Here is a 23,902-nt window from a genome sequence, read left to right as displayed (position 1 = left end):
GTCAAAACAGACCCTGGTTAAAACTCCAAGCCCTGTACAGTCTTACCAACCCTAAACACCAACTTCAATTTGACAAAAAGTACCACAAAAAGGGGGGTCCAAACCACTCCTTAGGCTCTGAAACGTGCTCCTAAACACTTTCTGGGGGAACACTTTTGGCATCTCACAGGCAAATTTTCACTCTCCCAACTCACTTATATGGAGGAACTTCAAATGCTCATAACTCTGGAACCCTAAGTCCTAGAGACTCAAGGGTGGTACGGTCAAAAATGTCACGTCCTTAAAATGTCATCAAAATGGTCATAGTATAGTAAGGCGTCAAAATCGGCCAAAAAAAGTCAATTTTTTTTTCACCTCAAAATGTCCTAAAAATGGTCATATAACTCTCTATCTATATCTAATTTATATATTATTTATCTATTGCTCTATCTACACTGATTGTCCAAACTTCATATTCTGTCAACACCACTACTACTAACACACATCAACTGCAACTAACCAACCTGCTGTGCAAAGACCGCCACTCCGTGTGGCTTCGAACGTCACTCAAGTGCTTCAAACGTCAGTACTCACGTGACCAAACCACACCTCGGCACAGTGGTTACCACGCATGTGCCGGAGCCTCGGGTGTCAAAGGACCATCACTGGTTACAGACACAACAAACGATCTGAACTTACTCTGCGTAGCTTCCGCTCTTAGCATCTTTCTTAGCATCTAGCATTATTTTTGACATGCTAACATCATACGTCTAATGTGAAGGTTAGATTTTGTTAAATTCATGTTCTTGGAAATAGGACGACAACGCGCATGCGTACACCTCAAGCTCAGACAGTGGCAGTGGTTCATCTTGGAGTAGACGATCTTTGGTTGAGAGAAATGGCGTCGGATAACGGACTAGCCTCTCTGGTAAGGATTCAAATACAAACTACCCTGAATATATGTCCTGTCCTTAGGCCTTTACTGTGTCAGCGGGCTCACCAAAGCGTCTGCAGCGAGTCTGAAATCAAAGAAACAAATAAAATTAAACTGAAGCAGGATAGTAAGCCGACTTTGCTAAAGCTAGTTAGCCGAGAGGAAAACACGTGTAGAAACAAAACTGCAGATAAACACTGATCTCAGACATGTCACGTTTTTTTTCTACTGTCAGAATATCACACATGTTAAAGTGTGTCATGTGGTTGACATGTAACCTCAGGCTTCAGTGTGTGTGCTCACACTGCGGCTCCTGTAGTAACGGTGTGTGTTTGGTGTGTGTTTGGTTACACAGGGGGTGGAGGGGGCCTCGGCAGCTGCACATGCTCTGTCTCTCCCTGCTGACGCTTACGGAAATGATGTAAGTGACGTTTCTGCATCTTCAGCTCTGATCAGTCACTGAGTTTTGTTTTTACCTGTGTCCTATAAACGTGCAGGTGTGACAGGTGAGACAGGTGAATCCAGCAGCAAACACAGTAAACTGAGCTTTTGTTCAAACATTGATGATGTGTCACTTTTTACTCTCATATTAAACCATGGACACAGATGGAAGAGTCACTGTGGTGTGTAGAGAAGTTTGGGTCCATCTTCACTGCACATCTGCAGACTGTGGGACAGTACGAGTGAAGATGACAGGACTTCGTCCAGTCTCAGAGTCCGATTATTTGATTTGAATAAATACACGAAAAGTTTTGACCTTTGTGTTCTTTCTTTCTTTCAGCCCCGACTCGAGGTCATGTGGGCGATGAAGGCGTACAACCACGCCGAGGTTTACTTCAATGTAAAACCCTCCATCCACTCACTTCTTTATTTTCACCTGACGTTTTCTTAAGAAGAGAAGTTTGAAGAAATCATTTAAAAGCAGTGAGTGACTTTTCTTCTTCTTCTGTTCTCAGCTCATTTCATCTGTGGATCCAAAGTTCCTGAAGCTGACGAAGCTGGACGACAAAATCTACTCGTCTTTCAGAGAAAACTTCAAAGAGCTCGACATAAAGCTGCTGAAAGAGGACGACCTGAAATCTGCCGAGGCCAAAGAGGTCAGTGAGACGGGGGACGGGACAGGGGGGCGGGATGAGGGGCGGGACAGGGACACCACGGACACATTTTTCTTCATCATAACACAACAGATAATAAACCTGGTGTGGATCTGGTTGTAGTGTGTGACGACAGTGAAGCTGTAGGAACAGTGATGAAGCAGTGAGTGTGTTAAACTGCTCAGACTGTGACTGTGTGTGTGTATGTGTGTGTGCAGAGGTGGCGTCCGTTCTGTAACCAGTTTGAAGGACTTGTCGAGGATTTTAACTACGGCACTCTGCTCCGTCTGGACTGTGAGAAAGACTACACAGAGGAGAACACTATATTTGGTAACTTTGTGTTAGAATTATTATTGTTGTTGTTATCACCATCATCGTCATTTAAAAAAGTGAGAAAAAAGTGATTAATCTGTTTTCATCCTGATTTCAGCCACAAGGGTTCAGTTCTTTGCTGTTGAAATCGCCCGCAACAGAGAAGGTTACAACGATGAGGTGTACAAGTCCAAATGTGTGAAGAGCTAGTCTCCAAAGAAACCAGTAAGGAACCAGTCCATCCCTACGCACCATCAGCAGAGGAGTCCAGGGCAGGTGAACTGTGGAAGTCTCCTGAGGATCCATCTTTTTTATCTAAACTTGACAAATTGTGTTTGAGTTTGATGAAATTTTCCCTTAATATTTTTTTTTGGCTGAACTCTGAGCTCGGACTCAGACCTGGTCTCCTCCTCACCTCTGCATTTTGTATTTACTGTAAAGTTTTTCTTGTGCCAATCATCAGACCTTCTTGTTTATTTTGATATAAAACTCAAGTTGCATTTTTTTTGCCTGAAACCCGAGAAAACAAATAAAGAGTCGTATTTTACCTCAGTGTGGGAGAGTCGATCACACCTGGAGAAACATCTGGATTCAGCAGATTCAAACCAGTCGACTGCTCTGAAGCTTTCTCCTTATAACACAATACTTTTCATGTTATGACATTTTCTTCAGTTGTAAATAATGAAAGACTTTTCACTGCAAAAATCAACAAACATCTTGTATCACACTTAAATAAATAAAGAATAAATTTCAGTCTGTTTCAGTTAAACTGTTCGGGGCCCTCAGATAATCACCAGAGAAGCAGTGATGTAAAAATCAATGAGGTTTATTTGCAGTCACAATGCTTACACTATATGTAGCAGACATCCAAACAACTCAAACAGCTACTCACTCTATGGACCCAACACATTCACATCAGGGACACAAACCAAAAATTAGGAACTCAATAAACATCCATGAGTGCTGACATGGTTAGAGATGAGCTAGTTGTCACAAACAGTTAGCAGCAACATCGTAGAGAGTAACACAAGTTGCTAATAGACTCCACTCCTGCGTCTCTTTATACACTGTTCTGACTTCTACCAAGGTTCAATGCAAGATTCTTCAGATATTTAAAACTCAACTGGTTCTTTCAAGGGAGCTCTGACGGCCTGACGCCAGGAGAACCGGGACCTGCGGCAGAACCCGGAGCTCTGACGGCCTGACGCCAGGAGAACCGGGACCTGCGGCAGAACCCGGAGCTCTGACGGCCTGACGCCAGGAGAACCGGGACCTGAAGGCAGAACCCGGAGCTCTGACGGCCTGACGCCAGCAGAACCGGGACCTGCGGCAGATTCCCCTCCGTCCTGATTATTAACGTTAGTATTTTGTCCTGTACGGTGGCACAGACCTTGGCTGTTTGAGCTCCATCACGAGCACCATGAGACACCACATACACACCAGGCAACAGAGAGCCACTTCACACACACACACACACACACACGCACACACACCAAAAGGACTCCACTGCAGGACCTAAAGGGGGGGCAGTCCCAAAACCTGGTCCGAGGAATCCAGAGTGTAAACAAAATGGTGGACACTGCACCCAGCCTACCAGAGGGGAAAACGTGGCCGTGACCATGTTGCTTACACATCGACCGTCGCAGGGAAACAAGCGAGTGTGTGAACACGAGACCCCGGGGACGCCGGGGCCTCGTGTCCGGAGCCGGGTCAGACCAGACGGGACCTTGTGAAGGGAAATGACGGAATCTGTCAGCCTCGTACCTGCGCCCGATCCGGCTCTGGCTCTGCTCGTTAGCAGGGAGGAAGAAAACATCTGGTATCAGCTTCAAACCGGAGCTGCAACTAAAAACGATCAGAAACGACTCTGATCCGCAATAAATCAATAAATCATTTTAAAGCAAAATCCTGAAGATGAGCTGAACATTTATCTCAGTAAACAATGAATCTGAACTTTGAACTTTTGAAGCTGAACTGAAACGACTGGCCGATGAAGTGAAGTCAGACGATCAGTGCAGCTGATTAACTGAGTTTAATCCCAGAGTTCAGAGAATGAATGATGATAAAAATCACTGAACTGATGAATCAGCTCCAGTTTGAAACGGTTTCAGTAAAAACCAGGTGTTGGTTCAGTTCTTCCCTGTCACAGGAAACTGTGCATCTCTGGTTAAAGTCTGAACTGGACCAGGCTCCAGCAGAATGTCCTCAGATGACCCAGAGTCGGACGGGACACAGAGTAAGACCCAGGCTGATAAAAAAGCTGAACTGTCCCTTTAAAGGCGTCGCGCCTGCTGCCGCGGGGTAACGTGGGTATTTACATCACTTCGACCAGAGACTGAGAAAAATGTACAACATGGATGCTCTGACTCAACCTGTCCGTTAGTGTGTGTACCTCTGCGTCGTCATGGTGACAGCTCTGCAGCCTGAGCGCACCTGTGGCCACCCTGCAGCTCAGTCCACTCCCCCCCATCCTCACCCGTCCTCCCTCTCAGCTCTGTGGAAAGCTCGCTCCCCACGCAGACAGACAGTTGCACTAACTCACTACACTGTAAAAAGCTCAATCACACGGTTTTTATTGTTTTTCTTGTTGTTTTTCCTCAACTCATCTTTGTGTTTTAAAGTCGATCATTATAAACATTGTTCAAAATGTTACGAAAAAAAATGTACACTTGGTTTTTGAGTGTTTTTCTATACAAGGCAGGCAGAAGCGGATTACTACGTTTACCGGCATTCCTCACCTCACCTCACCTCCACCTCACCCCCACCTCACCTCCGTTTCCACCCACAGCACTCTCCTTCCTCTGTGAGTGATTCAGAGTGCTCAGACATGCGACCCCTCCTCTGCTGGGACAGCCAGGCGAGTCAGACCAACGCAGACTGGCTTTAAAATAGATCTGTATATATTTATATATGCTTATATCAAAAAGGAGGAGGAAGGGGCGGGGCTGCGGGATGGGGGGTGGGGAGGGTGAGGGCGTTACTCGCTGAACTCAATCAACGATCCCGTGCGTCGTGTACGGGGGTGAGGAGGTGATCCCTAGGCATCCGGGCCCAGGGGGGGAGGGAGGCAGGGGAGGCTGATGCAGAGAGGGTTGGGGAGGGGGGGCAGGGAGGGAGGGGGGAGGCTGTGGAGGAGAGGGGCGGGGCCGAGGGGAGGGGTGAGCTCTGTCTGCGGCTGGGTAAGACTCTGCTGCGTGGAATGTCAGCTCATCATGTCGTTGCTGTTGACGCCGTACGTTGAGTTCTTCATGCTGTCGTTGACTTCCCTCCTGAACACCGACAAGTTCTGAGTGAACCTGCACAGGGACAATACAGGACTCATGGTTCATCCTCTGAGGACCAAGACTTCAGCTCAGTGCACACTGTTTGTGTAGTCATGACGCTCACATGACTACACAAACTACACAAACGCTGCTACACAAAACCCTCCTCTTATTTTCCTTCTGATCACTTCTTCATAGTAACGTTCAGATTAGTTTCGCCAACGCTCTCTGAGCTTCACAGGTGTAACTACACACCTGCAGTGTACTCAGATGCCTGCTCTTCTTCTCTGTCATTATTCTGTGCAGCTCATCTACGTTCATTATATTCAGCATGTTCCTCAGCGTTCTGGTTCCCACAGACAGGGAACCTCCATCTTTCATTTCATCATTAACAGCTCCATCTCTTGTAAAGGATGGAGGTGTAGCCGTGACGACTGTAACGCCATGTGACTCACCTGTCCCGATTCTTCGTTAGTAGATTTCTCTCTATTCCCTCCATCAAGTTCTCGAAACATAAGTGCATGGCCTGCTGCTTCTCTGGGGGCTGACTGTTCACGATGCTGTTCCTCAGGTCAGCAAAATACTGCAGGACGCAAGCATGCATGTTATTACACACACACACACAGTCGTTTGTGAGATGATCCGTGTGTGTGTGTGTGTGTGATGCTTACCTTCTCGTTTAGCAGGATGAGGCCTAACAGAGGTCGTGACATTGACCACTGGTTCCTACAGTCCTCGAAGATGATGATGTTCAAAACTGTGGACAGCATCTGCACGACAGTCACAGGGTCAGCTTTAATGTCAGGCAGAGATGAACCGATCCAAACTGAGCAGATCAGGGATCAGCCAGACGTGACCCCTCCACAATAAGAGACCCCTCTACGTGCGTCACAATAAAAGCATTTTAATTTGAAGGCAGCTGTAGACATGGCAGAGGAGCAGCTTCCTGTCAGTTTACCTCCGTGGTTCTGAAGAAGCGTTTCTAAGTTTTAATGTCCATGATAATAATGTTTCACCACATGAACAGTGGCATTTACACAGGTGAGTTTCAGACACCTGCTTTCACTTACAATGACTCAACATCATAAACAGATGAGCTGGTTAAAATGTTGGAGCTGCAGTTTAAATCCAGGCTCCTCAGAGACACCCTGTGTCTCCGAGTGTCCAGACCTCGCTCAGAGAGAGCGTTTTTGCTGAAGACGGACATAAAGGTGCGAGCAGGTCATCTCACCTGTTGGATCATCTCCGGGTGCTGCTGCATGATGTGCAGGAAGCGATCGTCCGTCGCCATCGGAGTGGGGCGCTTCTTTGTGGAGCGTGACAGCTGTTTGAACAGGTAGGTCACTATGTGGTCCAGACTGGAGCAGCAGCCTGTGCACACCATCGTATCTGAAACACACACACACACAGATGTACCAACTGCAGTGATGTGAACACTCTGTAAAAGTGAGTCTGACTTCTGGGTGTTTTACCGAGAGCCGTGAGCCCTTCAGATATCGAAGACAGGATGTACATGACCACATGAGGCTCCAGACTGGCGATGAAGTTCATGTGGTCCTGTGTCAGCACTTCCAGCAGCGAGTAGAAGGACTGGCTGAGCTTAGGATAGTCCTGCGGGGACAGCGAGAGTCAGGGTTAGTGTGTCAAAGCTCCGACGTGACTCGCAGAGGCCTGCACACTCCTTTCTGGACGTAGAGAAACTCGGGGTGGAGAGGTGTGTGGTGTTGGCTGCTGGGACTGTGTGGCTGATGTAAGTCGAGCCTGTGGTGTAGTATCTGTCAGAGGACATGTCACACACTGAGTAAGAACCGAGCTGAACTTACTAATAAGTCACTGTGGGGGATGGACAGCAGTAGTTTGATGAAGGTCTGTAAGGCGTTATCCAGAGCGTCATCGCCGTACAGGCGGAAGACCCCGAAGTTGACGTAGTTTCCGCTGAGCACCGCCTTCAGCATGGCGAAACACACGCTGACCCCCTTCAGCTTCACTCCGTACACCTGGTCCTTCGGGACTTCGCCCAGCGTCAGGATTCGATTCCCTACATGAAGGAAGACAAAGCAGAGGATGGTCTCAGAGCTGCAGGCGACGACTGTTCAGTGGAGAGGGACGAGATTCAGCTCACAGGGACACGAAACAGGAGGAGGACAGAACACACGTAAACAATAACAAAACAAAACAAATAAATATAAACTGCAGTTTCATTATTAAAACTAATAATCCAGCATGACTGAGGTGCAACCAGTGTATTATTCTGTTGTCTGCAGTTATTAATGATTATTTATTGATGATGATTTCTGTCAGAACGTCTGACTGGAGCTTTTGGAGGTGTGGGGTCGGGACTTTTATCCTGGTGAACGTACCGTAGGTCGTGATCATCTTGCTGGTTTCTCTGAACAGCAGGATGCCGTTGGGTGACGACACGTCGAACTGGAGCCTTTGGGATCTACAAACAAACCACAACAAACCGCTCAGTCATCCAAAATGTTAGGGAGAAGCCTCTGACGACTGTTTTTCCCACAGGATGTGAATGCAGCACGAGTCGGCCTCTGCAGACTCAGCTGTGTTTCTGAGCGTCTTCACCTGTTGTGAACGAGTTCAGCCATTAGCTTGAGGACAGGTGTGGTGCATGCTGGGTCATGGTACCAAAGCTCTATGGCCCGCTGTAAGATGGGCATGTAGGCTGGATATCTACAGGTCTGGGTTAAGGACAGTTCTCAGACAGACTGATGGACAGTAAACACGTTTCTGCTCAGCCTTGTTGTTCTGTCCCACAGTTTAACGACAGACTGCTGTGTGATCCTGCCGTTCAGGTGTCAGCTGTAAGGATACATCCAGTCGAAGAGCATCATGAAGCTGGTCTTGGCGTTGAAGGCGAACGCGATGCCGCGCAGGTCTCGGACCAAACCCACCAAAGTCCTCTACAGGAAACAGCAGAGGAAGAAGAGCGTCAGGTTCGTCTGAGACTAAAGCTGTGATGACTGAGTGTGAAGAATCAGAGCCTGAGGTCTGACCTGAACGTCCAACACAGAAAGACTCAGACAAACACAATCAACATGAACAACAGAGACCATGCAGTCTGTGTGTGTGAGTGTGTGAGTGTGTGTGTGTGTCACCTTGGCTTCCTGCTCATTGAAGGTGTTCGTACTCAGCATCTGAGCCACAGCTTCAAACGCCGCCGTCAGGGGCAGCATGAACTGTTCAAACTGGTCCTCGTCTTCTCCTTCACACAGACACACACAAATAAAGACGTGCACATGCTCAGTCTTTTTCCTGTTCACTGCAGCTTCACTCTGACGTCAGCATGGCAGAGGAAACAGGTCACACAGCGGCACAATCGCTCTTCGTGCTCTGAAGCACCAAATTTAATAGAAGACTAAAATGCTGCAGCGGGAAAAGATCGTCTACACGCAGCAGTTACACAAACATCAGGTGTGGAGGTGATGGTCAGAGGCTAATCCAACGGGTTTTGGTTCATGTGTTTCCAGCAGAGACGAGCGGCTGATGGCAAGTGGCTCTGACTCTGCTGCTGAAGTGTCTCACTCTGGGAAAAGGCCTTTAAATGTTTCACTCCACACAGACAGAATCTAAAGAGAAACCCCTGATTTCTTGGCGGATGTTGGATCAGACAGTGACCTGCTCTCATTGGACCGACCTGTAGAAATAAAGGCTGAATGTATTTACCTAGATCGACCATCAGCAGGCGTCCCAGTGCCGTGTAGAAGGTGGTCCGACATCTCATGTCGCTCAGATTGGACTGGTTGTTCACTCCGAGGAAGGAGAAGTGCTCACTCTGACACACAGGACAGGGAGAACAGCACACTCTGATTAAAATCACATTTAAAGGACCTGTGTGTTGTAAAAAATAAACATACGTGGCAGTCTAATGTGAAGTATCCGTGATGTACTCACTGTGTGGTTATTCAACATGAACTGCACTGCACTGAGCTTCACCAGCTTCCTCACACTGCTGTATGTGCACAAGCATGAAGTCAAGGAGAAAACACAGACCCAGGAACAGGTCACAGGTCACTGCGATCAAACTGCTGCTGCTGATGTTTGGGATCTTACATCGGAAACGTCGGCTGTGCTGTTTTAGGCTGGATCACATGACTGTTACACTCGGATGCAAATGCAAATCCTGATTTTCAAACTCTGTTGATCATTGATTTGTTTATGGAAACAGTTCATCTGAATTTCTTTAGGTTTTTGCTTCAAACTACGTGTGTGTGTGTGTGTGTGTGTGTGTGTGTTTGTTCTCCCTCCTTTCACTGAGCCAGTTCACGACAAAGTAAAATAAGACACATACATGTACATGCACATCACACACGCTGTAACACGCTGTAACACGCTGATGAAGGATATCCTAACGAGAGGTCGTTCAGCAGCTGCAGGGTCTTGGAGGTGATTGGTTCACACTGGCCCCAGTACTTTAAGTTAGTGATGCTGGAAAACAGGATGAAGTTCACAGTGACTCACAGGCTTCGACAATGTTCAGCATCATTTATTCACCACTTCTCATCATGTCATGTCTGATCGTTACATGTGTATTAACACGTTTTAGTTTAACTGTGAGGAGGCTCCAGTTTGACTAAACGATCCTCCTGGAGCTTTCGACACCATCTCACAGTCTTTATCAGCCTGTGGCATTTTCTTGGTTGTTATGGAGACAGCTTATCACATGACCCAGGTAAGGAACCTGAGTCATGTGAGAACAGGTGGTCAAGTATGACGAAGGTCAAAAGATGGAGGCTGTGAGCTGTGACTAAAAGCTACATTAAAATCTAGTAAGTGGAACTTGAGTAAAGTGTTTTTATTTCATTGTTTCATGTTTGTTTTCACTAATTAGGTTAAATAAAAGATTTTCAGTTTAAGCTTCTGGTTTGATCTTTTCTATTTCCATGGATGTTTCTGACATTATGACCTGATTATCCTGAGGACGAAAATATAGTGAGACTCTCTTTGAATTTTCCATTTTAATTTTAATTCGAGGTCAAACTGTCCTCCATTACTGATTGTTCCGGTGAGGAACAGAGTGGGAAATGCAGAGAATCATTCAGCCATCTTTGTTTTTGTTACTCACATTTTCCCTATAAAGACACTGAGGACCATCGTCTCGTCGTTCAACCCCAGAACTTCTGATAGTCGTCGATAAAGCTGCAGTTCAAAACACAAACAAACACACAAACATCTCTAACAATGTGAACAGTCACACAACCATAAAACTGCACGTTCCAACTCTAATACTTTATATCTAAGAGACAATGAGCTCTAAGAACACTCGGAAAATCACCAGTGATCACATTACCTGTGATCAGTTTAGGTGAATAACATAACACGCGGCTGCATTAGCTGCTAGCATCAACTTTAAACACTCTCTTTAGCTGGATGCTGTCAGTAAATTAAATCACAATCGAGACAGTGACTGGGGATTTGAAGAATGATGGACAGGAGCAGGACGGGACAGAGCCCGCCACCTACAGGAACACTCCGCTAACAGCTTTCTATCTCAGCATGGAGACGGCAAATGGAGATCTGAGGATAAAGAGCCGGGGGCCCGTCTGCAGCTGAAACAGGGCCCACGTGACACTGACGGCGCGGTGTCATGCGTGGGGCGGCGCCTCAGATGCCAGTTCTCGTTTTGACTGTTACGTGTTTGCAGTGATTTGCTTCAACGACAACAGAAACTTAACAACCTGTAACACGGACAGGAACCTGTGAGGTCTGGTTCTAGGTTCCGGGTCTCCACCATGATTAACGGACCAGAGCATTTTAGGTTTATGCTTTTTAAAAGGCCACAGAGACAAACATCATCATGACCCCGATGACTGCAGAGCGGAAACCGAGCCGAGCACGGCCACGTGTCTGATGATGAGACCTCAACAGGGAATATCACCTGTACGGCAGAGTGAAACACGCCGCCCTGCAGTGTTTAGCCACACAAACATCATGTTTCATTAATGATGAAAAGGAGCCGTTACATGGCCCCGCCCAGAGCGGACCCAGAGCCTGGGTTTGGTATCACCTCCTGAGCCGAAACCAGATTCAGTTCCAGGAACTCGCCACGAGGCAGGCGGAGAACAGAGGAAACAAAAGCAGAACCTGAGACCAGGACACTTACAGGTCGATAAGTTCCTACAGCGGAAACATCGCTGATCCAGCTTATTAACAGCCAGAGCTGAGCTGAACTACACCAACCTAACCCTAACCCTACGCATCGTGGATTTACACTCTGTGATGGGGGGGGGGGGGGCAGGCACATGTGCAGACAAACTACAGTCTCTAGGTGGCACCACTTATCTGGGATGTTCACATTTTGCAGTTTCTGCTCCAAACAAAGAGAACACACTCAGTCAGTCAGCGTGAAGCGGCGACTCCACCACGTCTCACTACACAACAGTACAACACGAGCAGTACCAGACTGAGACTGTGCGACTCTATGGAAACTGCTGCAGTCAGCACCAGCAGACACCAGTGTTCAGGACAAAAGACCTGCTCATCCCCATCAACCTGGCCCCCCCACTAACAGCAGACATGCAGGGTTACTGAGGGGGGGGGGGGGGGGGGGGGGGGGGCAGCAGGGGGGGCAGCCAGGTCAGGGTTAATTCAACACTGATGCTGCCGACAGCAGCAGCAGCAGCAGCAAAATCAAAAGCCGTGCTTACCTTTGATGATTTCTGCACCTGGTCACCGATGTAGATCTTTCTGAACTGTTCGAAGAAGCTGAGCATGGCCAGCTCCAGTCTCTCATTCCCGGCCTGAGCGAGCCGAGAGTCGGTCAGATTCATCAGCTGGAGCACCCTGAGACAAGCAAAGACATGGAAAATGAAACATTTCAGGCTTTTTCCACCTGTGACCTTAATGTCAGGGAAGTCCAGTTCTGACAAACACCTCATTATCTAAACACGCTGGCAATTTTACAGATGTACAACCACATCTATTGCAGTTTCATTTACAGCCACTTAAAGTGACAAGTTGTCCTCAGTTTCCCTGCCAGTGTTTCAGAGAGCGTTAAGTCTTTACAGACTGACCCGGCACACAGTGCAGCAGCCAGCGGAGGCTCTGCAGCAGCGGATCATTTCTCAGCTCTCAGCGATGATCAGCTGCTTCATACAACAGCTTGTTATGGATCAGAAAAGTTTAAATTCATTAAAACCTTCCACAAACTAATTAAAGGCTCTTCGGAAATTAGGTTGGGGGTGTTTCAGTCACATGAAGAAGATCACAGCATTTAACTGCAGGAACGTACGATGGTGGAAAACCTCCCACAGAAACACAGCTGATAAATATTTGATTAACATCTTCAGAAACAGACCATAAACAGAAAGTATCATTCAGGAAATGGAGATTTCAGAGAAATTCACTCGGTCATTCTTGGTTCTTACCGACAGACTAACTCTCCGTCCATAGCGTCCTGCTCGTCTGTGCTCGCAAACGACACCCGTCCGCCGATCACCGCTCCGATTATGTAAACCAACCACGTCAACCGACCTGTGCACACAGGCAGACGACCCATCAGTCAGAGTTTTATTACCCTAACAACAATACGGAAAAACAAGAGCCCGATGATCAGCAGCACGTACCCTCCTGCACGGTGACGTCTGCGGCGCTCGAGTTGGTGGACTGGAGCAGCTCCTGGTAGGTCTGAGCCGCCTGGTCGAACAGCTGGACCAGCAGAGCGCACGTCTTCTCATACTCACACCTGCCGATGGTGGATAACTGGTCCAGCTGCTGCTGAACGAGGCCGGCGTCATCCAGAGGGTCTTCTAATCCGTCTCTGCGGAGCAAACACGTTCAGACACACTGATTAATAATTAACAATAAGCATATGGATAAGTTAAAAATAAATAAACAAACAAACGTGGTCAACTATCACAGCAGAAGAACCAGTCAGTCCTAGTCCACCAAAATAAAAGCAGCAGAGTCCAAAGCTGGACAGACAGAGACGTCTCCCCTGAGACAGAGGTGTGGACTGGTGCTATGATACGAAGCTGACTGTGTTCAGTTATTTGTGATGTGAAGCCTCAGCAGTCACCTGAGGATGACGTGGACCGACTCCAGCCGCGATGTGATGTAGGCCTTGGTGACCTCAGGAGTGTAGGTCTCCAGCAGGTGAGGTTCAGTGGCTTTCACGTACGGGACCGATGCTGCCAGACGCTGCCACAGACTCAGCAGGTAGTGAACGCTGTTGGGTGCAAACTCCCAGTGCTGACACACAGGAGGAGGAGAACAGGTGGAGGAGAACAGGTGGAGGAGAACAGGTGGAGGAGAACAGGTGGAGAAGAACAGGTGGAGGAGAACAGGAGGAGGAGAACAGGTGGAGGAGAACAGGTGGAGGAGAACAGGTGGAGGAGAACAGGAGGAGGAGAACAGGTGGAGGAGAACAGGTGGAGGAGAACAGGTGGAGAAGAACAGGTGGAGGAGAACAGGAGGAGGAGAACAGGAGGAGGAGAACAGGTGGAGAAGAACAGGTGGAGAAGAACAGGTGGAGGAGAACAGGTGGAGGAGAACAGGTGGAGGAGAACAGGTGGAGAAGAACAGGTGGAGAAGAACAGGTGGAGGAGAACAGGTGGAGGAGAACAGGTGGAGAAGAACAGGTGGAGAAGAACAGGTGGAGGAGAACAGGTGGAGGAGAACAGGTGAGTAAACTACTGGTACTACAGCCAAACAACTTCTTCTGGTTCACTGGAAGAAGGACACTGGTGAGTTATTAAATCCCTGCATCCTTTTCTTCTTTCAAATAAAAAATTAAATTTTACAGAGAGAAGCAGTCAGCACCCACCTGCAGACTGGTGACGGTGAAGTTTGCTATGAGTCGAATAACTTCAGGGTAGTTTTCTACTTTGACCAGCTCCCCGAGCTGGTAGTTACTCTTCAGCCTCGCCAGCAGACGACAGAACTCGTGGTAGTTATTAGGATCTGGCAAACACTGCAACGCAAAACGTTTCACCGCGTCAGACAACAGCTGGTAAAAAACAGAGCCAGAGAAACGAATCTGTGTGACGGAGGTGTGTTATCGACCTGTGGGTTCGCTAGTATCCTCTTCACTCCGTCCACCAAATGTGAGAGAAACTTTGCTCGTTCTGCGTTGTTGAAGAGAGACCTCCTGACAGAGGCTATCTGAACTAGACATGACAACACCTGCACACACACACACACACCAGGCGTTATGTTTAGTGTGGGAGTCATCTCTTACACAAACGTCAGGTAGAAGTCTGTAATTCTAAGGTCACATCACTTACCAATGGGGAGAGGGACGGAGGGATGGAATGATATAAATTGAAAAAGAGCTGCAGAGTGGAGGAATCAAGAAACGCTGCAGGAGAGACACAGAGGAGAGAAGCTGTCAGATCCAGTTCAGCACATGTTGAAATTTAAGTTTCTCATCACATGAATCTGCATCAGCTACCTGATCTCCATGACGTGGGGATCTGAACGGTGCAGAGGTCGTCCGACGACTCGTCTGTGGAAGTTCCTATAAAGTCATAGTTGAGGCAATTGTAGCTGAGTTTGAGCAGCTGCATCAGCAGACCGTGCTGAGATTCATCATTCAGGTTCAGGTTCTTCCCCGAGGCCTGAAAACACACAAAGACAACACACCGGCCTCAGCTTCCAGTGGCTCGCTCCTCTCTGAGCTGATTAAAACAAGCCGCTCAGTCATTTTTCACAGCTGCTGCCCCGAGTTCATCCTCTCACCAAACTTATTTCTAAAGCTCCGTCAGATTCTGGTCCTTTGTTTATTTTGCTCCGTCTGTGCCAACTGTCATGTGTCAGAAACGGACATTACCCACAACTTGTTGCTGCAGGTTCACTGTGAGCAATTAAGCTCCTGAAAGGTTTGATGAGGGCAAAGGTTTCTCTCTCTCACACACACACACACACACACACACACACACACACACACACACACACACACACACACGTATACCATATATTTCTTCTTGTAAGAGCTACTCGCCTCATGTTGTTATTAAACTGTCAAACACAAACTATGCTGTTTCACCTGCTCTGGTCGTTCAGTGAAGCCTGACGCTCTGAAATCAGGTATGTATGATTTTATCTTGCTGCTACCTGTGAGATAAACGCACCTGTTTGAGGAGGTTGCAGGACAGAGTGAAGATGTCGAAGAGGGAGGAGTCTCTGAATGATGATGCTATCTTCCTATGTTTGGTCAGAGGATGTGTCGTGTCGGCCTGAGGAGGAAACAGACGACGTAAAAGGTTTTTAACACGACAGAGAGAGAGAGAGAGAGAGAGAGAGAGAGAGAGAGAGAGAGAGAGAGAGGCGACAACACAGGTGAGAGAGAGAACGAGCGTACCTGATTGATCTCGTTGGTCAGCTGGGACAGAATGGTCACCCCGATGATGCAGTGTTCAACACTATCCTGTGAACACACCAGGTACACATCAACAACACAGCTCACAGTCACATGTGCCGCTACACAAACCCCCTGCAGGTTTTTTTATTCACCACACTCACCTGCAGAAAGCGCGTCACATCGGCGATGACGTTTCTGAAGACGTAGTCATCTTTCTGACAGTCGAACCAGCCCAGCTTGGTGATCCTGGCGTACAGCTGGATCAAAGCCTGGGTCACGAATGCCGCTAACTTCGGCCGCGTAGCCAGGTAATTCAGCACATAGTTCCCTGTACGTCACAGAGGTAACAGCATCAGCGGTGTGAGACTTGAACAGCAGCTCACCTCGTGTGATTTCAACCAGGTCTCAGTGTTTAGAAACTTCAAATGCAGGGAGACGGTATGAATTCAGGACAGTCTCATACGATGCAACAGCAACTGTGTTCATAACGAGCTGCAGACCGAGGCCTCTCTGCTGTGCCCTTCCATCACTCACATCAGGTTTTGGGAACCAGCTTACAAACAGACTCTGATGACACTGTTTTTTAATATAACACAGCCATTAAAAATGCATGGACACAGCCACACAGGGTCCAGTGCAGCTCACACTGATCAAACAGGCCATTGTGCAGCAGAACACCACACTCTGTCCCTGAAGTCTGACTGTTTATTCCCCATGAATCAAACTTTGTGTTCTGTCCAGGCAAAATGGTAAAAAGCAGGCGGCAGGCTCGCTGAAGTTTCCCCTTCACGTCACTCAGCTCCTCACAGCGCTACGTGTCTGAACTTCAGATGAACTAGTGTTAGAATCAGTTTACGTAACTCTGAGTCGTTCCTGCTCCCCAGTGTTTCCCCTATCATCGTATTAGAGTAGGGTGCATTAACCTTCGGCCAGGTTAAGGTGTGAGATACTCACGGATGTCGATGCGTTGCTCGAGGGGTAGAGGGTTGCTGGTTCGAGATACCAGTTTAGACAAACAAGTGGCTGCAAGAAGCTGGGAATATGACGACTGTGACGAGAGAGAAACATCAGAACATTAGAACTTTTTCAAAACAACATGAAGAACATCTTGAGTGGTAACTGAGTACTGATCGAAACTTATTTTATGCTGGTTAAAGACTATTTATGAGCTGTGATAACATTTCACTATATACAGAACTGAAGTGTAAATCTGGCTGATTTAAAACAGTCACACAGACACTCTGGACACTGGACACAGAGCAATGAAATGAAGGAGCAGAGTCATTTATCCTGATTAACAATGATCGTCATCATCATCATCATCATCATCATCATCGTTCCTTAATATCAGAAAAAAACCAAAACAAAACACAGGATCAGTTTATAAAATGTGATACCAAATAACCCAGAGAGGCAGAGTGACAGGGGCCATTCTGCTGCTACAGTGCTCTCACTGACTTTACTACAGTAAAATATTAAACACAGAGGTTTTCCTTCTAGAGGCGTATTTTGCCAGCGTGACACCACAGACTCGTCTGAGGACACTCACACTGCCTCGCTCCAGCAGTAGCTGACATTTGCTGAGACAGTCGGGGCTGTTGGTGAACTCCACCAGAGCTTTCTCTGCCTGGTGTCGGACGGCGGTGTCGGTAGTCTCATACAGCTGCTTACACAGGATCTCCAGCTGGGCAAGGCCCTAGATAAACACAGAAACATGGGAGACGCAGCTTATCAGTGACCAGCAGACTCATCTGACCGACACACACTCTCAAGATTTCACAACAAGACCAACCTTGTAGGAACAGAGGGAACGTCATGGTCTTTACACATTCACATACAAACAGAGACAATCATTTTACCCACAGGTTGATAGTTTACCGGGGGAGGGGGGGGGGGGGGGGGGGGGGGGAGTAAACAATATTATTATTATTATTAATATTATTTACAAATACAGTTATAAAATGCATTTGGAGCAGACAGGACAGAGGGGTCAGCAGTTCTCTTACTGAATAATCATATACAAACATTTCTAAAGGACACATATGTTTAATGGTAGCAAGCTCCATTCATGTGACACAGGGAAAGTGCTGAGTCATGCACAGTCACAGCGAGATGCCAGTTACTGATGAATATCTTCAAAATGGTGGAGCCACAAGGTTAAACAACAGCGTTAGAGGCTGTGGAGGTCTGGATTTAGAGGGGGGGGGGGGGTCGGAGAAGGGTCTGTATCTGGAGGTGCATTCACTGCTCACTGCATCGGTGTCAGGAGTCTGGAGCACAGTGTGCTTATGGGGAGAACAAGTGATGAGGTGAGGAGCCATGTTAACTGAAGCAGGTATGACACGGTCTTACATCATATCTGTGCACCGGGAAACTCTGCTGGCGTCAGATAAGAGCGCAGCCCCGAACCCTGCCTGAACACGAGCCATCTGCTGCACCACAGGAAGCCAAACTCTCAATACTTTAGTTTATAGTTCACACTGATAAGGCTGCATCACAGCCAGCTGGAAAACGTATGCAGGCTGAGCAGTGGGGCAGGGTGGTGACGTGACGGCCCGACGCCATGATAATGAGGTACAAACGTCATCACAGTAGACCGCACACACACACACGCACACACCGGACCACAACATATTTCTATGATCATAGTCTCAAGTCTCTTCGCTGCCCGAGCACAGAGAACGTCTGAGCCTGTGGAAACATCCTGATGAACATGTTCCAAAATATCAACAGGCGATTAAAGTCAAACACATGTTCGTTTCATGGACTGAAGCATAAACTGGTCCCTTCAGACAACGTACACGCTGGGTTTCTGAGGCCACTGCACAAACCGCATCATGTAAACGACGTGTTGAATAAGCAGCACGACTGAACGAGGCCGGGTGACACTGAACTCCATGCACCTGACACCTGCTCATGCACCACCTGTAAAATGTCGTGGAAACCAGGTTTTTACAACGTGCACAGAAAAAAAATTACTTTCACGGCTCCATATTTAACAGACACTTAGAAATGATCTGTGTCATCATCGACAGCTGCAGTGTCTGTAACGTTAACACGTCTGTAACATGTGGACGATCACACAGTGGGACGTTAGTGGAAAGTGTCCATCATATACTGAGACAGATTCACTGTCTCATCTGTTTGAGGTTAAAATCAGTTTTGATGCTCGGAAAAGATTTGATTCTGTGGCAGTGAATAAAAAGCCGGCGTGAGCGGTGTGGCCTGAGGCACAGACGGTGTGAGCGTGCTGTAACTCACACACCTAACAGTTCATCAGGTGAGGACGATGAATAAAAAAACCGAAACAGACTAAATTCAGTTACAGAGAACTGATCTGTGAAATGACACACGAAGCATCTGATCCAGAATCTGTGTCAGAGATGTGGCCTGCCGTTCCCTCGGTGAACAGCAGGTCTGCTTCGTACTGACACACAGTTCACTGCAACTCCACGACCACAGGGTCTGAGCGGACGCCAGCATCAGACATCACTGTGGCACGACATGAATTAAAGTCACTACAGGTCTGAGGTGAGGTGGCTTCAGACGCAGCCGGTGTCAGATTATTTCCACCAGAGCAAACCAAAGGAATGAGAGAAGGAAACAATCAAACGGCGGTGAGACTCAGCCAAAGCTGCTTCTCATCCGACTGACAACGATTTCCTCAATTAATCGATCAATCATTCAGCTGCCAGCTGACGTCAGAGTCGGCCCCCGAACCCACAGATGTTCATACTGTTTACCAGGACTAAAACAGAGGACAACAAGACGCCTTTGTACTTCACAGACTGAAATCACTCAACTAATTCATCAATTATCAGAACAGTTCACCGACTAAGTGACGAATCGCTGCAGCTCAACTTCAAATATCATGTTTCATCCAACCAGCAGTCACACAGTCAGTTTACTGAGATTTCTGCTGCTTTTGCTTGAAAAATTAACTGCTGATCAACTTTCTGTTGATAAACTAATCAATTTATCCACTGATCACTGCAGTTCTGCAGCAGCACCGAACAGCTGTTTCAGGTGTTTATGGACAGATGTTCGATATGATATCAGGAACTGAACTCAGTCTACAACCAGTCACTGTTTTCATTACTGATTAGTCTGCTGACTAATGTACGACTGAACTGTTCCATGCATTAAAGTTCAGGCTGGAATCAGTGCAGTCACATAATCTACAGGCCGACTCACAGGATGAGTTTAACGGACCTCTGCCTCGTCTGTGCACCAGGAGCTTAAACATTTATCAACCACATCCAGCAGTACATGTTACATATTCACAGCTCTGTTCAATAACAGCCTCACTACACAGACATGGCTCGATCTAAACCTTGCACACACTTGGCCAATAAATCTGATTGGGATTCTGAGTATACAACCAAGGTGCCAGTTTCTTCATGCTGTATTTATTTCAGGGCTGCAGCCGTCAAAGATTTTCTGCTGATTTAGGATCCAACTTTACTTTTCCTGACGTGAAACACTAGAAACTTGGACAGTGCTGTGAGTCCTGGGGAGGTGAAACACAGAAGAGCAGCCAGCAAATCACACTCACACTGAAGAAGCTGCAGCAGACAAACGCTTCACATTTTTGGGTAATAAATGATCAAAGTATGAGGTGATTAATTTTCTGACAATTCATCAACATGAATATATATATTTTTAAATCTACATGGTTGGAAAAGTGTGTGAGGATCCTGGAAACATCTTCAGATCAGAGATAAATGAAGACTTTCTGGGTTGTTCACACATCAACGAGCCTTAATTTTCTCTCTGTAACTGGAATACAAATAATTCAGAGGCACAAACTCAGGATAGATTAGATTAGATTTCCTGACTGTTTGTGCCGTCCTTCACTAAGTGATGCTAAAGTTCAGTTTATAAAAATGACAAGGGTTGAAAACCACATTTAAAAACAGCTTTTTTTGGAGCTGAAACCATTCATTGACTCATTGATCATCACAAAATTAATCTGCACAACTCAGATAATCGATTAATCTTTCCTGTCATTTTTTTTCCAGTAAAAATGACAAACACATGGATTCACTGTAAAGTCACTCAGTTCAGGTTTTGCACTGTTGGTTGCACAAAACAAGACATCAGAAGACAGCAGCTCGGACTCTGGGGAATTATGATTTCTCTGTCAATCAATAAACAGATCAAACTGTTAAATGATTGACAGAGAAAATAGGTTTATCAATACAGAAAATAATCCATAGCTGCAGCCATGAACATGACAGAACAGTTAGTGTCACCCTGTGACTGGTAACAATGGGATGAAATTATGATCTTATTCAGGGATATCTTCCCCGGCCTGATCTCGATCCGTTCTCTGAAGCTCACGTGATAAAACTATAATAAAGCTCGTTTGGAAAACTTCCAGAGAAAGTGTCAGCGATGCAGCTCCTCCGTGCTGCACAGCTCTGAGCAGCTGCTTTCGGTTTCTGCCATGAGCCTGAAGCTGCTCATGTTCACCACCGACTACCGTCAACTATCTTTCATATTTAATTAACATGTACACTGCTTGATTTGGGATGTGGGTCAGAATGAAGCTACTAGTCATAATGTTCCTCTGCTGAGCTGCAGAACAACACAGGCTACAAATACCACAGTAACACGGACTCAGCTCTGTGACTGAGACAGCGAGCTCCTTCCTCTCTGAGGACATTATGGAGGACCAGCAGAGACAGGTAACAGCAGTGAGGACAAACCTTGCAGTTAAACTTCAACCACTGCACCCTCTCCTCCTCTCATCTCTCCCCCTGATTCCCAAACATGTGTCGGAGCAGCTAGCTTCAGGCAGCCTAGCTAAACAACACAGCACTGCTTGGTTAGACACATAAACAACCCCGGTGTAAAATCCCCGGTGTCCGCAGGTCAGAGTTTACCTTCCCCGGCAGCCGTGGGACAGCAGCCGCCGGCATGAAGCCGGATTTACGGACAAACAGTCCAACAACCCGAATCATGTTTTCAAACGGGCTCGGGCGGGAGAAGTTGACGTCTGGGCTGAAGCTAACATTAGCCTAGCTTGCTAAAGGGTCAGCTACCTTTAGCTCAACAGCGCAACAAGTAAATTTAAACTTCTGGATAAAAAGCGCCGCAGAGTAAGTCACAGTGTGAGTCTGCGGCATGGTAAATGTGCACACTGTGGTACACACTGGCGCCAAACTGACAGTTAACCTGTTCGTGTTAGCCTCACAGCTATCGGTCCGCGGCCAACCCGTTTGTGTTTTATTGTTTACTTCAATAAAATACGCCGATAGCTCGCGCCGTCGTCCCGGTGGTGATGCGCGTTCAGCTGGCACGAACACCGGGAATCCAGCAGACCCCGGCTCGCAGGCTCCGTGAGTCCTGTTCTCGTTTTACAGCCTGAAATCCCCCTCACAGCTAACACAAGCTAACCCTGCATCCAGCAGCCTGAGCAATGACAGCAGGCCACAAGTCAACACAGGCGGCCACATCCTTTCTTTTACCGCCGGACAGCACCAGCGCGGCCGCCTCCTGCACGCAACGGCCGCGCACAGCTTCCGTGCCGGGAACACAGCACCCGAATCCGCGCTCAGACTCATTTTCAAGCTCCCGGAGAAACTGTCGGTTACAAAAACATGAAACCTCTGCTTACCTGCACATGATCCGCCATTTTTCTCCATTTCATGCACCTCTCACTCCCCCGCTTATGGGTATGGAGAGTGACAACAGCGCCCCCCCAGGCAGCCCCTGGAATAACTCCCCATTCATTTCAGTCTGCAGATAAACACGAGACTTGATGCAACAACAGCGACTTTACAGAGCTCAGTCACCTGAAGTACACTTCACTCACGTGGTTCTCAGGTACTGTACTGCAGTACACTTCTGTGGTACTCGTTTCATGCTACTTTATGCTTTTTACTCCAATAATTTATTTGAAATTTTGATAATTAGAATTTACATCAGAAAGCTTATATATTATTTAATGTTATTACATTTAATATATATTACTCTACTCTTCTACTCCACCAGAGGCGTAGTAGTAACTATAAGTAGAAACAATTTTAATAATTCATTGTTAAAGTCATTATTCAAACACAAATATTTTGTTGGACCCAGCATCTTAAATGTGAGGATTTTCCACTGTCCTTTGTCTTAACATCACAATAAGTTGGAAATCTTTGTGTTTATCAGAGCTGAGACACTGTGATGGACATTTTCCATTTTCAAATCTTCATTGAGAAAATATACAATTAATCAGATTAACCAGTTATGACAATAATAACTCAACCAGCTACACATTAAAATGCTACTTACGTATTAATGCATCAATAAAAATTATGCATTAACATAATTTTCTGCATCATGACCACTTTTAGTTTTGACACAAATAAGCACATTTTGCAGATAATACTTATGCATATTTACTGTGTGATATTGTCATTGCTCGTACTGGAGTATTTTTATTTTTGCAGTATTTTTACTTTTACTTAAGTAAAATACCTGAATACTTCTTGCAGCACAGGTTTGTAAATTTAAACACATCGCAATAAGCAGCCCTTCTAGTTTTTGACTGTCTGTACACCAGAATATTTCAGGGTATTGAGGCATTTGACAGAAAATTAACTGGTGAATTCATTAGAATTTGAACAGTAAAGAAGAAAATGGCACTCACACTTCGCACACAGATCCCACACTATTTCCTTATGAACTGACCCAACTCAGCAGCCAGAGGAAGAACAGCAGCTTTCTGCTGTGACAGTTAATATGTTTGTCCTCTAAAAATAAGACATAACATCTGATTCACAATGGTTGGTTTGAAATACATATGTACATGTTTAATTTTGGCTTTGACAAGATCAGATTCAAACTGTTTTTCTTCAAACTTCAGAAAAAGCTTATTTTCAATAAAATACATATTAAAGCACAAATTATTCCTGATAAACAGCATATTAACTGTAAATGTGTCAGTTCAGACATTCATGCGTTGCTGTTCCTAAATGTAAGGAGAAGTAATCGTTAGGGACATACTGTGAGG

General features: G+C 46.6%; 2 protein-coding genes across 4 annotated transcripts; one reads left to right on the top strand and one right to left on the bottom strand.

Moving 5' to 3' along the window:
* Window positions 1–641: 641 nt before the first annotated feature.
* Window positions 642–2,866, top strand: pbdc1 (polysaccharide biosynthesis domain containing 1). The gene is made up of 6 exons (XM_041059045.1): window positions 642–907; window positions 1,269–1,334; window positions 1,695–1,754; window positions 1,870–2,010; window positions 2,226–2,337; window positions 2,438–2,866. Exons 1-6 carry the CDS (start codon window positions 809–811, stop codon window positions 2,527–2,529), a joined length of 570 nt encoding a protein of 189 aa, XP_040914979.1. The 5' UTR covers window positions 642–808; the 3' UTR covers window positions 2,530–2,866.
* A 263-nt stretch (window positions 2,867–3,129) lies between these two features.
* Window positions 3,130–22,595, bottom strand: xpo7 (exportin 7). 3 transcript variants are annotated; one of them, XR_005895483.1, is made up of 29 exons: window positions 22,520–22,595; window positions 17,447–17,593; window positions 16,852–16,945; window positions 16,059–16,225; window positions 15,898–15,963; window positions 15,668–15,772; window positions 14,989–15,154; window positions 14,822–14,895; window positions 14,601–14,720; window positions 14,362–14,508; window positions 13,615–13,787; window positions 13,163–13,356; window positions 12,965–13,070; window positions 12,245–12,380; window positions 10,663–10,736; window positions 9,945–10,025; window positions 9,492–9,555; window positions 9,264–9,372; window positions 8,696–8,802; window positions 8,412–8,500; window positions 8,163–8,270; window positions 7,943–8,025; window positions 7,406–7,620; window positions 7,055–7,193; window positions 6,814–6,971; window positions 6,254–6,352; window positions 6,038–6,165; window positions 3,543–5,615; window positions 3,130–3,492 (listed from the first exon to the last, which is right to left on the bottom strand). XR_005895483.1 is itself a non-coding variant. In XM_041058923.1 (28 exons), exons 1-28 carry the CDS (start codon window positions 22,550–22,552, stop codon window positions 5,522–5,524), a joined length of 3,276 nt encoding a protein of 1,091 aa, XP_040914857.1. In that variant the 5' UTR covers window positions 22,553–22,595; the 3' UTR covers window positions 3,130–5,521. The 3 variants fall into 3 exon arrangements, 1 of the variants encoding a protein (XP_040914857.1); XR_005895484.1 differs by having other exon boundaries at window positions 3,593–5,615; XM_041058923.1 differs by having other exon boundaries at window positions 3,130–5,615.
* Window positions 22,596–23,902: the final 1,307 nt, after the last annotated feature.

This window comes from Toxotes jaculatrix, chromosome 16 (genome assembly GCF_017976425.1).
Source record: "Toxotes jaculatrix isolate fToxJac2 chromosome 16, fToxJac2.pri, whole genome shotgun sequence".
Lineage (NCBI taxonomy): Eukaryota > Metazoa > Chordata > Actinopteri > Toxotidae > Toxotes > Toxotes jaculatrix.
The sequence above is the reverse complement of the archived record's forward strand: the minus strand, read 5'-3'. Positions and strand labels throughout refer to the sequence as shown.

What these genes read in the sequence shown, in the direction of transcription:
- pbdc1 (XM_041059045.1), top strand. Translation starts at nt 809, where the DNA reads ATGCGTACACCTCAAGCTCAGACAGTGGCAGTGGTTCATCTTGGAGTA. An exon ending in AATCTGCCGAGGCCAAAGAG is followed by an intron (nt 2,011 to 2,225) that starts GTCAGTGAGACG and finishes GTGTGTGTGCAG; the next exon opens with AGGTGGCGTCCGTTCTGTAA. An exon ending in AGAGGAGAACACTATATTTG is followed by an intron (nt 2,338 to 2,437) that starts GTAACTTTGTGT and finishes TCCTGATTTCAG; the next exon opens with CCACAAGGGTTCAGTTCTTT.
- xpo7 (XM_041058923.1), bottom strand. Translation starts at nt 22,552, where the DNA reads ATGAAATGGAGAAAAATGGCGGATCATGTGCAG. An exon ending in TCAATGAGCAGGAAGCCAAG is followed by an intron (nt 8,501 to 8,695) that starts GTGACACACACA and finishes TGTTTCCTGTAG; the next exon opens with AGGACTTTGGTGGGTTTGGT. An exon ending in GCTGAACTCGTTCACAACAG is followed by an intron (nt 8,026 to 8,162) that starts GTGAAGACGCTC and finishes GTTTGTTTGTAG; the next exon opens with ATCCCAAAGGCTCCAGTTCG.